The 13954-nt window shown below is 37.8% G+C and overlaps 1 protein-coding gene across 11 annotated transcripts in view; it reads left to right on the forward strand.

Annotated features, from left to right (window-relative positions):
• CC2D2B (coiled-coil and C2 domain containing 2B) overlaps positions 1-13954 on the forward strand; it is a gene marked incomplete at its 5' end in the record, with an annotated part of 103638 nt that overhangs the window by 40082 nt on the left and 49602 nt on the right. For all 11 annotated transcript variants that reach the window (XM_082722085.1, XM_082722084.1, XM_082722077.1 and 8 more), the window contains 4 exons: positions 1098-1248; positions 2675-2822; positions 8674-8812; positions 9937-10140. In XM_082722085.1, coding sequence (XP_082578211.1) covers positions 1098-1248; positions 2675-2822; positions 8674-8812; positions 9937-10140 — 642 coding nt within the window. The remainder of the gene's footprint in view (positions 1-1097; positions 1249-2674; positions 2823-8673; positions 8813-9936; positions 10141-13954) is intronic.

The following is a 13954-nucleotide window of genomic DNA, read 5'->3' on the forward strand; positions in this document are numbered from 1 at the left end:
ATCTTTCTGTGTTAGGGATGCCTTTGTCAAGGAACTAGTGTGCTGACTTCTAGTCACTCTTGCAGGGACAATATTTAGATGAGCAGAAAAAATAATTACTTCTTTGACTTTCCTTTTACTCTGCTTTTTTGGCTAATTAACCATCCTTTTGATTGACACATTCTTACCTTTCAGGAAGCATTTTTTTTTCCTCCTTGATTTTCTTCTTCTTTGAGCACGTCACTATTTTCCCAAATATTGACAACACAGTATAGGTCAAAATAAGATTTTTGTTTAAAAAAAAATTATGTTTGGGCATCTGGGTGGTTCAGTTGGTTAAGCCACTGCCTTTGGCTCAGGTCCTGCATCAGGCCCCCAACTCCCCGGGGAGTCTGCTTCTCTCTCTGATGGTCTCCCCTCTTGTGCTCTCTCTCAAATAAACAAAATCTTTTTAAAAATTAGGTTTATAGTTATGGCAGTGATGGACTGGTAGTAGAAAAGACAGCATACAGAATCAGAAGACCTGGGTCTAGTACCCAGTGGACATCTATGGAGCTGTCTACTCAACCCCTTCCTTTCTCCTCCTCCTGCGACTCTTTCTCCCTCCCCTACCTCCCACAGTTTGTTTAACTTGTCCTCTGATTCTATGAACCAGTGAATCTCCCTTTTCCTAAGCAATTCAACCTGGATATCTACCATTTATAATAAAAACTAATGTAGTTTCATAAAGAGACTCAATTGCTGCATTTATAAAATTGGAAAAATAATGCCTATTTCCTAATCATTTCTATCAGGCTTTATAAAGAACTTTAAAAGTGCTATGCAAAAGTAAGTTTTTTGAGTATTATGTTATATGTACCTCTATGCTCAGCCCTCTCTTTGTATTCCTTTAATTCAACTCATTTTCTCTGAAACAAGTAAAAGGCATTATTTTTAAGGACTTCAACGATTATTTCCTTTCTCATAATCATATGGATGAAATGGTCTAGAGAAATACCTATTTTATATGCTAGTATTTTTTTTAAAAAGAATAAAAATGTGTTGAGGTTTCTCATATTAGCTCCCCACCCCCCATTTTATACTTTCAATGAACCATCAGTTGTTTCTTTTATATTTAGGTTTATGAGATAAGTAAAAGAACAAGTTTACTGGCAAAACTATATTTACCTTTACCTAACAACACAGAGTTGAAAAGTAAAACTGTTTTGGAATATGTAGAATTTAGCTCTGATGAGCTGGTCATACCTGCATGTGGAGAAGTAGGAAGCAGTAAGTTTATTTAACATGTCGCCCTCACACCTTCATTCTCTTCATGAGTTCTTTTTTTTTTTTTTTTTTTTTTTTAGGGTTTATTTTTCCTTTTTTAATATAGATTTTTTTTTAATTTTTTATTTTTTATAAACATATATTTTTATCCCCAGGGGTACAGGTCTGTGAATCACCAGTTTTACACACTTCACAGCACTCACCAAAGCACATACCCTCCCCAATGTCCATAATCCCACCCCCTTCTCCCAAAACCCCCTCTTCATGAGTTCTATATCCTACCTAACTCTGGGTCATTTATGTGAGTCCAGAGTGCTCTGTTTACAGTATTAGCATTAAAGTGTATTAAATTCTCCTTTCAGATGTTAAATTAAAATTTTAAAAACTGTCTTGAATCAGATCTTTGAAAAATCTGGAATTTAGAATTGGCACTTGTGCTTTTCCTAAATCGCCTGAGACAAGAGCAATACACTCTCTGGAACAGGAGCTCTGCTCCTGAGTGGAGAGACTGCTCGGCTTCTGCCTCTTCTTCAGCAAAGCCTAAAGATCCTCCGGGACCTATTGATGCATCCTTGAGCTGAATAGAGAAGGAAGGTAGAGATGGAGTGAGCAAAAAAGAGAAAAGGAGAGAAGGATGAAGGGATATTTCTGTTCACTTGTTTCTCAATTGATTTTACTCCTCATGCAATGAAATACAAGTCAGCATGTCTGTGAGAACACCACCATTCCTCTCACTCTCCCCCAGATGCCTTCTTTCACTTTCCTAGCTAGGAGTTTCACAGCTTCTTGTGTATGAACAAGTGGAAGGGAAGAATGAAAAAGTGAGCAATGAGGAAAGAGAAGGAAATAAGTAGGCAAAAAAGCCGGGGAAGGACAGGAATAAGAAAGGAATGTAGTTTGCTTAGAGTCCAGCTGAAGTGAGAAAATAGGGTTGTGGGAACCCAGAAGAAAAGACTTAGGGCAAAAAATTTAGAGAGCACCGGGAACTCAGAAGAAGTTTCAAGGAGTATTGTTAGGCCCTCTGGAGAATGAGAAAGAAAATGGGTAGAGGATGGGAAGACTCAGGACTGTAGGGAAAGGGGACAGAGTAGTAGCTGGCCTCCAGTTCTGTGGCCAGCTGTCCTTTCCTGCTGGAAGCCACTTCCAGAAAGAATGGTTAACGATGCTTCTAGTAGTAAGAAGAGGGTAATAGAGGGGCTCATCCCTAGGTCTTCAGATCAATATTTTCCTCTCTGTTTTGTAGTCTGTTTGAAGTAGTCTTCCTTGAGGTACCTTTGATGGAAAATGAGGGAGGGTTCTAAGATTAGAGCCTGATGTCACCATAGAAAAGCCTGGGGTTCCACAAATAAATTGGAGGAGGGGGGAATCTACAATGTGTCACACTCTATGCTTTAATAAAAATTCATGTTTTAATACTTTTTATAAACAGATGTGCCTTTTCTTCTTGAGGGAAATGAAACTGAAGAAATTTGTCTTTTGACATCAGGAAAACTGAGCTACTCTCTATCGTGGGCTTTAGACGAAAATGGTATTCCTCTGACACCCATGTCACAGTCATTAAGATCTGCTTACTGCAGGTAATAAACTTTTATGCTTGACAAATAATGCCATTCCTCAACAAAGCATCACACAGAAACCTGTGTCTGTAAAAGAGAAAATTCTAGCAGTGGCAAGAGTAGTCTAGTTTATTTGGACTATTTATTTTTGTTTGGATTCATATGTAAGTGAATGTATCTCTTTAATGCTTAGGTTTATAGTTATATGGATGATGGGAGAGGCTGTTCCATAGCTCTTGCAGGCAGAGGCCAAGACCCCCAAGGATTTTATCTCTGGATCCTTGGTATATCCCAGCCCTTCTGGATTATGAAAGAACCATTTATGCATTATCAATTTGCTAGAAAAAAAATTCTAGAAATCTTATTGTATGCCCTAGGACTTCTTAGAGAAATTGGGATTAATATCTAGATCATACCACAAGTACGATTACTAGAATTAACTACAATAAAAAATCTATAAAAAGGTAATGTTGCTTTATATATTGCTATATATATTGCTGTGTTTGAATAAAACTAAATATAAAAAGCCAAGTAGATTCCCTCATTTCAAAAGGATGATAACAGAAAGATGTTTCCTCCTCCCGATCTAAACACATATATATTTTTTAAAACATTGTTATAACCAACTATATGACATTATGGAAAAGTCAGAACTATGGGAACAGTAAAACATCAGTAGTTGCCAGACATTAGGAAGAAACAAGGATGGATAGGCAGGGCACACATGATTTTTAGGGCAGTGAAACTCCTGTCTGTATGATATTATAATTGTAGATAAATGTCATCACATTTTGTCAAAATGCATAGAGTGTACATCACCGAGAGTAAAGCCTAATGTAAACTATGGACCTTGAGTGATAAAATGATGTGTCAGTCATTGATTGTAACAAATGCAACTCTTTTATTGCAATAAATGTAATAAATTATAATTCTGGTACAAGATATTGATAGTAGAGGAGATTGCATGTTTTGGGGGGGGAGGGGACATACGGAAACTGTGCACTTTCTGATCAGTCTTGCTCTGAATCTGACTGCTCTTAAAAAAAGTATTTTTAAAATGATTTTTTAAATTTTTATTTTAGAAGATTCTATTTATTTATTTGACAAATCACAAGTAGGTAGAGAAGGAGGCAGAGAGAGAGGGGGAAGCAGGCTACTTGCTGAGCCAGAGCCCAATGTGGGGCTCGATCCCAGGACCCTAAGATCATGACCTGAACCGAAGGCAGAGGCTTTAACCCACTGAGCCACCCAGGTGCCCTAATTTTTTAAGTTTAAAACCTTGCTATAAATAACTTGGATTAAACAGGAAATCACAACTGAAATTACAGACTGTTTTATAAATAAGAGTGAGAACACTATGTATAAAGTCAGTGGCATATGTCCAGAGTCATAGTAAGAGTTCATAAATGATTTTCTTGGGAATAGTTTTAGAGAAAAACAAGCAGTGTCAGTAGCACTCAGCAACTTTTGTTGAGAAGGCTGAGGTCATGGATGTGCATTATTTTCCTTTTTAATTTTAATTTTATTTTTATTTTTTTAACAATTTTTTAATTTTTAACAAACATATAATGTATTATTAGCCCCAGGTTAATTCACAGGTCTGTGAATTGCCTGGTTAAACAGTGATTTTGTTGTTTATGCAGTAAAACTTAAACTGACCCGGCCCAGGGGAACTTACTTAAATGCAAGTCTGGGAAACCAGTAGAATATGGCCGACCAGTCCCTGATAACAAAGCCCAAATACAAGGGCAGGTCAGGTCAGGTGGAGGTAAAGAGCCGGAATGCAGGGATGAGTTGGGCCAGATGGAGACATCCAATCATTAAAGTGTGCATACTGTCTCCCTAGCTACCAAGGAGTGTGGGCCCCGCCTTTTGGGCGCCAATCCTGACCAAGGTGATAGGCTAGTTCAAATAGCTACTATGGGGTGAATTGTAATTCAATTGGCCACCTGTGTGACCTAGCATGATTGTGCCGCTTTCTCTGTGTGTTACAATCTCCTTGGCCACCTGTGTGTGGCCAGGCTCAACCACATGGCCTCTGCTCTATAAAAGTTAGTTAGCAAGGCAGGGAGGGGTCGCCCTCTCTGTAAGAGGCAATCCCGACCAGACGGTTTGATTCTTAATGCTTGGTGCGAAATAAAGCTTTGCTTGACCTTCGCTTTGTATCAGTCTTGTTCCTTTGACCATGGATCCAACAACAGGACTCACCATAGCACATACCCCTTTTCCAATGTCCATCACACCACTACCCTCTCCTTACTCCTTTTTTATTTTTAAAACTGAAGTTTAAGTTTTGAGAAGAGGCTTTAAAATAAGACAGACAAAGCATACAGACAAAGTATAAAAGTTTCTTGAAAATTGGGACAATTTTTATCTTCTTAGAATAAATGATGAAATCCATAGAAAAAGAGCCAGAATATATTAGAAAGAGTATGTGATCCTTCAGAGTCAAGAAGATATTGAACCAGAGTATTAGTGATAGCTTGGCTCTAGAGAAGAGGAAACTTCTTCAAATCAGAGAAGGAAATGGAAATTGCTGTGTAGACAGGAACATAATTTTGATGATGTCCTTGTTTTGCTAAGGAAACAAGGTCGTCTTCTTAGAGACCTGAATAATAGCATTTTAGAGAAAAGTGGACAGTTAATAAAGGAAATCCGTTTTGGAGTTAGTGAATAAGATTTTAATACTCTGAACCAATATATGCTTGTATTTCTTCGTTTTTCCCTAGCATCATCCCCACTGGGGCTATTCCCAATCTTTGCCTCCTTATACTATTCTTTTTGTTGTTTTTGTTGTTACTTTTTGGAGTCAAATATTTATTCTTCTTACTCTAAAGCTAACTTGTATATAGGTAATTTGAAATTTTCCTTTGTCTCCTTTAGGATCCTGAGGACATATTTATATCCTTTTCTTATGTTATCTTTAACTTCCATTTCCCTAAGATATTCAAGATTTATATTCAAGAAGCCTTCTTTGTTTTAAAAACAAAGAAAAACCCAAACATTTGATTAACCCCTGAAAACCTGTTTTTTCTGTCTGAGTCCTCATTTGTGTAGTCTACTGATCTGTGTACAAGGCCTCCCATTTTTCATTCACACATTCCTTCCCTAACTCAACCCATTTATTCCTGAACACTACCAGTGACCTTCTGGCCATAGTCACTGGCCTGTCCTCATCATTTTGCTTCTTGAAGTCTTTTCTTTCATGGCTTCCATGATGGTGCAGCTAGCAGTTCCACTTACTTGGGAACTCAGGTTTACAAAAGATGAAAAGCAGTTCCGTTAAAGATTGGAACAAATGACAGATTTCAAAAGGCAGTGAATCGCAAGAGGTTTCAAAGTCCAGAGCACTCTCTAAAGAAGTTAGCTTGGAACATGGGGGCTTAAGTGGGTAGGAGAAGAATCAATGAAACAAGATGGGATTGGGAGGGAGACAAACCATAAGTGACTCTTAATCTCACAAAACAAACTGAGGGTTGCTGAGGGCGGGGGGGGGGGGGGGGGGGTTGGGAGAATGGGGGTGGGGTTATGGACATTGGGGAGGGTATGTGCTTTGGTGAGTGCTGTGAAGTGTGTAAACCTGGTGATTCACAGACCTGTACCCCTGGGGATAAAAATATATGTTTATAAAAAATAAAAAATTAAAAAAAAAAAGAAGAAATTAGCTTGGGGATGCCTGGTTGGCTCAGTGGGTTGAGTATCTGCCTTCGGCTGGGGTCATGATCCCAGGGTCCTGGTGATGTAGGTGAGGTTTAGTGTGGTGAAGTCCAGAGCCCATAACCAAGAAAGAATTCTTGAGACATCTTTGGTGCAAAATGGTGATTTATTAAAGCACAGGACAGGACCTATGGGCAGAAAGAGCTGCTGCCCCAGGATTGTGAGCGGGTGGCAGGTTCTTTATGATGGGGTTGGGGGAGATAAGGAAAAAGGGAAATTTCAATAGAACTTTCATATGCTAAAGTGGACCTACAAGATACCTGATACCAGAGGCCTTGCCATTGGCACTGTCATTTTCCTTTTCTTAGCAAGGTATTAAGATAGTTGGCAGATTCCTAAAGAATGTCACCTATGTCCCACCCAGGAGTGGGAGTGGAGGAAGGTTTCAGGGTGTCTGCCTTTGCTTTGTCCTCAGCCAGCCTTCTGGTCCCTCATCACTGGGATGGAGTCTCGCATCAGGCTCTCTGCTCGGCAGGGAGCCTGCTTCTCCCTCTCCCTCTGTCTGCTGTCCCCCCTGCTTGTGCTCTATCCCTTTTTGTCAAATAAATAAATAAAACCTTGAAAAGAAGTAGAAGAAGAAGTTAACTTGAAGTAAAACTTTACAGTTGGGACATCTGTGATCAAAGTGGTTGGTTCCAGAACTCTGCTCTACAGTTGTGGGCACTCAAGGACTGGTGCTGAGCAGAGGTTCCAGGAACCTGGGATGGGTGCTCCAAAAGGCAAGGCTGACTTGTGGGTGTCAGAGCATGGAGTTCTCCTTTGGAACAGGGGGATCTGAATGAAAGTATTCATGTACTTTCTGATTTACTCATTCACTTATTCATTCATCAATGAGCTGGAAATGAAGCAGTAAACCAAAAGATCTTGGAATACTTTAATATCACATTGAGCACACTTCTCAAATCTCAGTGATTATAGTCCAGAGTTTTCACTTAACACATTTTTAAAATATAGAAGTTTTTCTTATGCTCTCTAGTTAATTAAATTTTCTGACATGGTTAATTGACTTTTTGTGTTTGCACCTCTTTATCTTCCACACCTTCATTCTACATGTACTTTTCTTGATGAAAATCTGCACCTTTACTAATCTTTCAGTTAGTTTCTGTGGCTAGCAAATTTGTTTAGTTTTTGTGTACCTGAAAATATCTTTATTTTGTCCTCATTCTTGAATAATAGTTTGGGTATAAAATCTGAGGTTGATACTTATTTTCTCCTTGACACTTTGAAGCTATGATTGCATAATCTTCTGGGATTTATCATTCTTATTTAAAAGTCGCCATGTTGATGTTTTGTAGACAATCTGTCTTTCCTCCCTAATAACCTTACCTTTTTTTTTTTAGCATAACAGTATTCATTATTTTTGCACCACACCCAGTGCTCCATGCAGTCTGTGCCCTCTCTAATACCCATCACCTGGTTCCCCCAACCTCTCACTCCCCGCCACTTCAAACCCCTCAGATTGTTTTTCAGAGTCCGTGTTCTCTCATGGTTCACCTCCCCTTCCAATGATTTTTTTTTTTTTTTCCTTAATTCATAGAGACAGAAAGCCAGTAGTTGGGAGTAGAGAGGAATAGGGAGTTGTTGTTTAACAATTTCTTTTTGGAATGAGAAAAATTCTGGAAATAGGTAGTGACGGTGGTTGTCCAACACTGTGAGTATACTTAATGCTACTTAATTGTGTTACTTGCTTGGCATTTGGTTGTGGAGAAGGGAGTACAGGGGACAAAGAGATTTTGGCATAGCCCACAGCTGAACACCTATGCGGACGACTGGAGGAATTATAGTAGCATAGGCAGGAGATGTGCTAAGGTCTTTATTACTCTCCCTGAGGAAGAAATCATGGGAGTACATTGAAATCCAATCACAACTTTTTAATTTTAAGGTTGTAACTGGATAAGTTTCTCTCCCCAGTCTATTAATTAACATGTAAGCTTTGCCTCAGCCTTTGTGACCTGGGCTAGCACTCTTCCTATGAAAAGGAATATTTCTTACATGATGGTATAAGGAATCATATCTCAGGCCCTAGAGATCTCTTGTGACAAAGATATCAAAATAGTTCAAATATAAGGACAGAAATGGGAATTAAAAGAAGAATACTCATACTTCACGTATTTGTAATTTTGCTTATATTCAAAGAAATTTTTCTCTATGTTAGTGTGTTAAGGAATATAGATGCAAGAGGGGTTCCTGGAATTCCATGGCTCATTAATGCACAGAAGCTTTTTGAGTGGGCAAATGAAGTAAAAATTGATCCAAATAATCCAGAATATTCTGATCTAATGGAATTTATTATGGTAAGTTATGGCAAGTATCAGGACTGTATATTCTATTTCCTAAGCTCTACCCCCTTATACTTCATAGTTTGCTGTATATTTTTCTAGGCACCAGGAGGCATATAAAGATAACTCTGAGGACAGATATGATTTTCAACCAGTTTTATAGTATTGTAAAGACAATTAGAAATTCAACAACTGAAATAATTGCTACTTAGGCCTGATGGTTGGTACTCTGCCATTGCTTTGCAGCCTGCAGTACATCCTATAGGCTAACCTTCAGGCAAGCATCTCTTGTACAACTACTGAGTACCCATGGTATTCTAGATGCCAGGGCTATAAAGATGATCTATAGACACATTCCTACCCTCAAAGACTGTTCACTGCTTCTATTCTTTCTTATAACCACCTAAATGGCTCTGTATGCCTCAAACATGCATTCTTCATGTGTTTATTCATGTCATTCCCTCTGCCTAGAAGGGCACCCTGGGTGGCTATCTTACCTACCATGCAAGTCTGATGAAGGTTCCACTGATAACCTCAGTTAGATGTGGGCCCTTCTTTCCATTTCCTCTTGTTAACTTTTTCTTTCTCTTTATAAATTCTCTGACTCTGATATCATTCTGCCTTTTACTGTAGTTTTTCATTCTGTGTTTTATCTTTCCTTATAGAACTATAGTGAATAAGTCTTTGATAGCTAGCTAGCACTCTTCCCTGCATGGACCATGTCTGCACATTTGCATTTATTGAGTAAAGCGATGCATAGATTATTGCAGTTAAGCTTCCCAGCTAAGGTTCTCTGTTGATTACAGGTATACAGAAATATTGATCCTTTCTCAGCATTTATGGCAAAGAGATATGAATAGGTCTCATCTTTTAACCCAGTGTGCAATATAAATATCCTCATTTTTCATATCTGTCATGACCAGGAAGAGATTGGCAAGCCATGGAGGTTGAATTTTATTTTTTCTTTTCTTTTTTTTTTTTTTTCCAGATTCTATCTCTGTATAGAGTCATTGCTCCATTTCCTTCATATATGACAACTCTAACATCTAGCAGTTGAAGGGAAAAAAGTGTTTTGAAATGATTCTCAAATTTTAAAAATTAATATTTTAAGTGAAGACTCTATTATTTATGTTTTATAGTACATGAAACATAAAGGACAGGACATTCCAAAATATTTTCGTCTGGAACAGTTGCAAGATGAATTTAACTTTGTTTCTGAAGAAGAAATGAAAAAGAGTAAACGTTTCCAGCTATTGCAACTTAGAAATGCCGGTCAGTTAGACATTTTCCTTCTGCAGCAAATACCCCTTTACGACAAGGATATTCCAGATTTAGTCTTCCAGGTATGTGATTTCTATTTGAATATTGTTTATTGTATGATAAATTAATATTTTTGTTGCTTTAAATCTATCTTAATTTTTTCTTTTTTTAACAAATAAGTTTAGATTAAAAACCTATTTTTAAAATAGGTTATAATAGACTTTAAATTTTGTTATTATCTATAAGAAAAACATGGATAAACTCTTTGATATTTGTCTTCATTTTATTCTGTACTGAAAGTTAATTGCAATAAGCCACTTAATATTAAATAAAAGTTGTTTTAAAAAATAGTGTGTGTTTGTTTTTGTTGTTGCCACACAGCCATCCTTTAGCTTGTATACCTTAACTTAGAGGATACACAAACAAAACTATACAGGACTCATTACATTTAAAACTCAAGGATATCCATAGTCTGAACCAAATGGACTGTCTGGAGACTCTCTTTGGTGTGGCTCAGAGGTAAAAGGGGAAATGCAAATTAATAATTTTTCAATGACAATATCTTAGCACCACCAGTCAGTACATTTGACTATTATCATCATATAATGATAGGATTTGCAGATAATTCATGACTATCACAAAAAAGAGTGAGTAGAAATATATGTAATCACAAACTGACCAATTGGTATTTGGCTTCAGGTTTAATTATGGTCAATCTCCTGTTCTGAGACCTTAGGAACTTCAGTTAGCAAACTATAGTGGGAAGGCCTTAGAATAGCTTAAAATAGCTAGAAAGTTACTCCCTTTCCTCCTGCTGCTCCTCTTCAGTGATTGGGTTTACTTCTACAGTTCCATAAACTGTGACAAGCAGAGCACAAGGCTCAGGATAATCGGGAATATAACCTCATAAAAGAGGAACTGTTTCTGCTCTTGAAACTAGGAGCTTTCCTTATCTTTTTTTAAAAAAAGATTTTATTTATTTATTTGACAGAGAGAGATCACAAGTAGGCAGAGAGGCAGGCAGAGACAGGGTGGGGGGGGCGGGGAAGGAACAGTCTCCCCCACCGAGCAGAGAGCCTGATGCAGGGCTTGATCCCGGGACCCCAAGACCATGACGCAAGCCGAAGGCAGAGATGTTATAACCCACTGAGCCACCCAGGTGCCCCAGGGCTTTCCTTATCTTATTTGAACTATTCAGAGAACAGAAAAGCAGGGAAAGTAATCCTACTCATTTTCTGAGTCTGATATAACTCTCATACCAAAATTGAGCAAGGAGGACAGGAAATAATCATTTTGGATCATTTTACTTATAAGCATAGTTATAAAATTACTAATAAAATTTCAGCAAATTGATAAACAATGTATTGTGTATAAATATATAATTACACTTTATAATCCAAGAGGGTTTGTTTTCACCTAACAAAGCTAATTTAATTTGGGAATCTATTAATATAATTTACCATGTTAACAGGATTAAGGAAGGAAAGGTAGGCTTCTCTTAATAAATGCCCAGAAGGCATTTAATAAAATCCGTGCTCATTCATGATGAAAGTTCTTAGTATATTAGCATTAAAAGGGAATGTTTTCTTTTTTTAGTTTTTATTTTAATTCCAGTTTGCTAACATGCAGTGTTATATTAGTTTCAGATGTACCATATAGTGACTGAGCAGTTCCATGCAATACCCAGTGCTCATGAGAGGTGCACTGTTCATCTCTATCACCAGTTTCACCCACTCTCCCCCACACCCTTCTCTGGCAACCATCAAGTTGTTCTCTATAGTTCAGAGTCTGTTTCTTGGTTTCTCTCTCTCTCTTTTTCCCCTTTGCTTGTTTTGTTTCTTAAATTCCACATATGAGAGAAATCATGTGCTATTTGTCTTTCTCTGACTGACTTATTTCATTGAGCATAATACTCTCTAGCTCCATCCATCTTGTTGCAAATGGAAAGATTTCATTCTTTTTATGGCTGAATAATATTTCATTGTGTAGATATACCCCATATTTATCCATTCTTTGATTGATGGGTACTTGGGCTGCTTCCATATCTTGGCTATTGTAAATAATGCGTAGGGGTGCATGTACCCTTTTGAATTAGTGTTTTTTAATTCTTTGGGTAAATACCCAGTAGAGCAATTGTTGAATCGTAGGGTATTCCTATTTTTAACTCTTTGAGGGACCTCCATACTGTTTTCCACAGTGGCTGCACCAGCTTGCATTCCCACTGACAGTGCAAGAGAGTTCCCTCTCTCCACATTCTTGCCAACACCTGTTGTTTCTTGTGTTGTTGGTGTTAGCCATTCTGACAGGTGTGAGTTGCTATCTCATTGTAGTTGTGATTTGCATTTCCCTGATGGCAAGCGATGATGAGCATCTTTTCGTGTGTCTGTTGGCCATCTGTATGTCTTCTTGGGAGAAATGTCTGTTCATGTCTTCTGCCCATTTTTTCATTGGATTTTGCAGAGGGAGGTGTTGAGTTTGGTAAGTTCTTTATATATTTTGGATACTAACCCTTTACTGGATATGTCATTTACAAATATTTACAAATATTTTCTCCCCATTTCTTAGGTTGCCTTTTAGTTTTGTTGACTGTTTCCTTAGAAGAGAACTTCTTTAAACTGATTAAGAATGTTAAAACATTCTTAAAACATTAAAACAAAAAAACATTTTTGTTTTTTTCTGATGATGTGAACTGCATTGAAAGGAATGCTTCTTCTAAATCCTGGAATTGAGAGGGTGGGAGGAGAGACAAGAAGGGACCACCTATATACCCACTGGATGATTACATTGAGTCTCAGATGTAATTCGCCAGTAATGCAGAAACATACAGAAAGCAGAGCAGAACACAGGACGAGAGAGCTGCAACAAATTTTGTTGCTGGTTTTTCCTGAACTTCGCTATCCTAATGGGGAGTAAGCTTCTTGTGACATGTCCACACAAAGTGGGGTTTTGCCAGAGTTAACAAAACAAATTGAAACAACAGCAACAACAACAAAAAATCAAATAAACAAATAATCCTTGTACACAATAGGCAAGGTTTACCTAACTACTCCAGGAGAATTAACACTTGCCGTGGTAAATGCACTTCTATTTAAGGGAATGTTTATAGACATGGTACTCCTGGGGTTCTTGGTCACTAAGGCCATATTATCCTTCAAGAAAAGAAATAGAGGGTCTCCTGGGTGGCTCAGTAGGTTAAAGCCTCTGCCTTTGACTCAGGTCATGAAAAAAAAAGAAAAAAAAGAACAGACTTATCTGTTAAGTGGTTCTGGTCATCTAGTTAGAAAGAAATAAAATTAAATTCAGACCTTACAACAGAGGTCCTGGGATCAAGGCCGCATCAGGCTCTATGCTCAGTGGGGAGCCTGCTCCCCTTCCTCTCTCTCTGCCTGCCTCTCTGCCTACTTGTGATCTCTGTCAAATAAATAAATAAAATCTTAAAAAGAAAGAAAGAAAGAAAGAAATAGAGCCAGTACCCAGGTGTCCCTGAACAAATTGTCTGTCTCTAGTTTTTCAGCATTTTGGAAAACCTATTCCTTATACCACCACCCCCGCCCCCGCCCCTCACTGTGAATTAATACCCTATTAATTGTATGGCTCATGATCAGAAATCTTTCTTCATAGATTCCTATACAAACATTATACTTAGTGGATAGACATCAGTTTTCCCATTAGTCTGAACAACATAAGGATGGCCACTATCCTCTCTCCCAATAAGACCCAATGCTTTAAGAGAGAAAGAAGAAAATTAGAAAAGACAAACTGCCCTTGTTTGCAGAAAATATATTTGTCTACATGGAAAACATAAGAGAAACTACAGCAAACTGTCACAACTAGTAAATTTGTTGAATATAACATCCATATTTAAAATGACTTTTTTATTGCAAAAGGAACACTGTA

The sequence above is a fragment of the Mustela nivalis genome, assembly GCF_964662115.1.
Source record: "Mustela nivalis genome assembly, chromosome: 2".
In the NCBI taxonomy this organism is placed as follows: Eukaryota; Metazoa; Chordata; class Mammalia; order Carnivora; family Mustelidae; genus Mustela; species Mustela nivalis.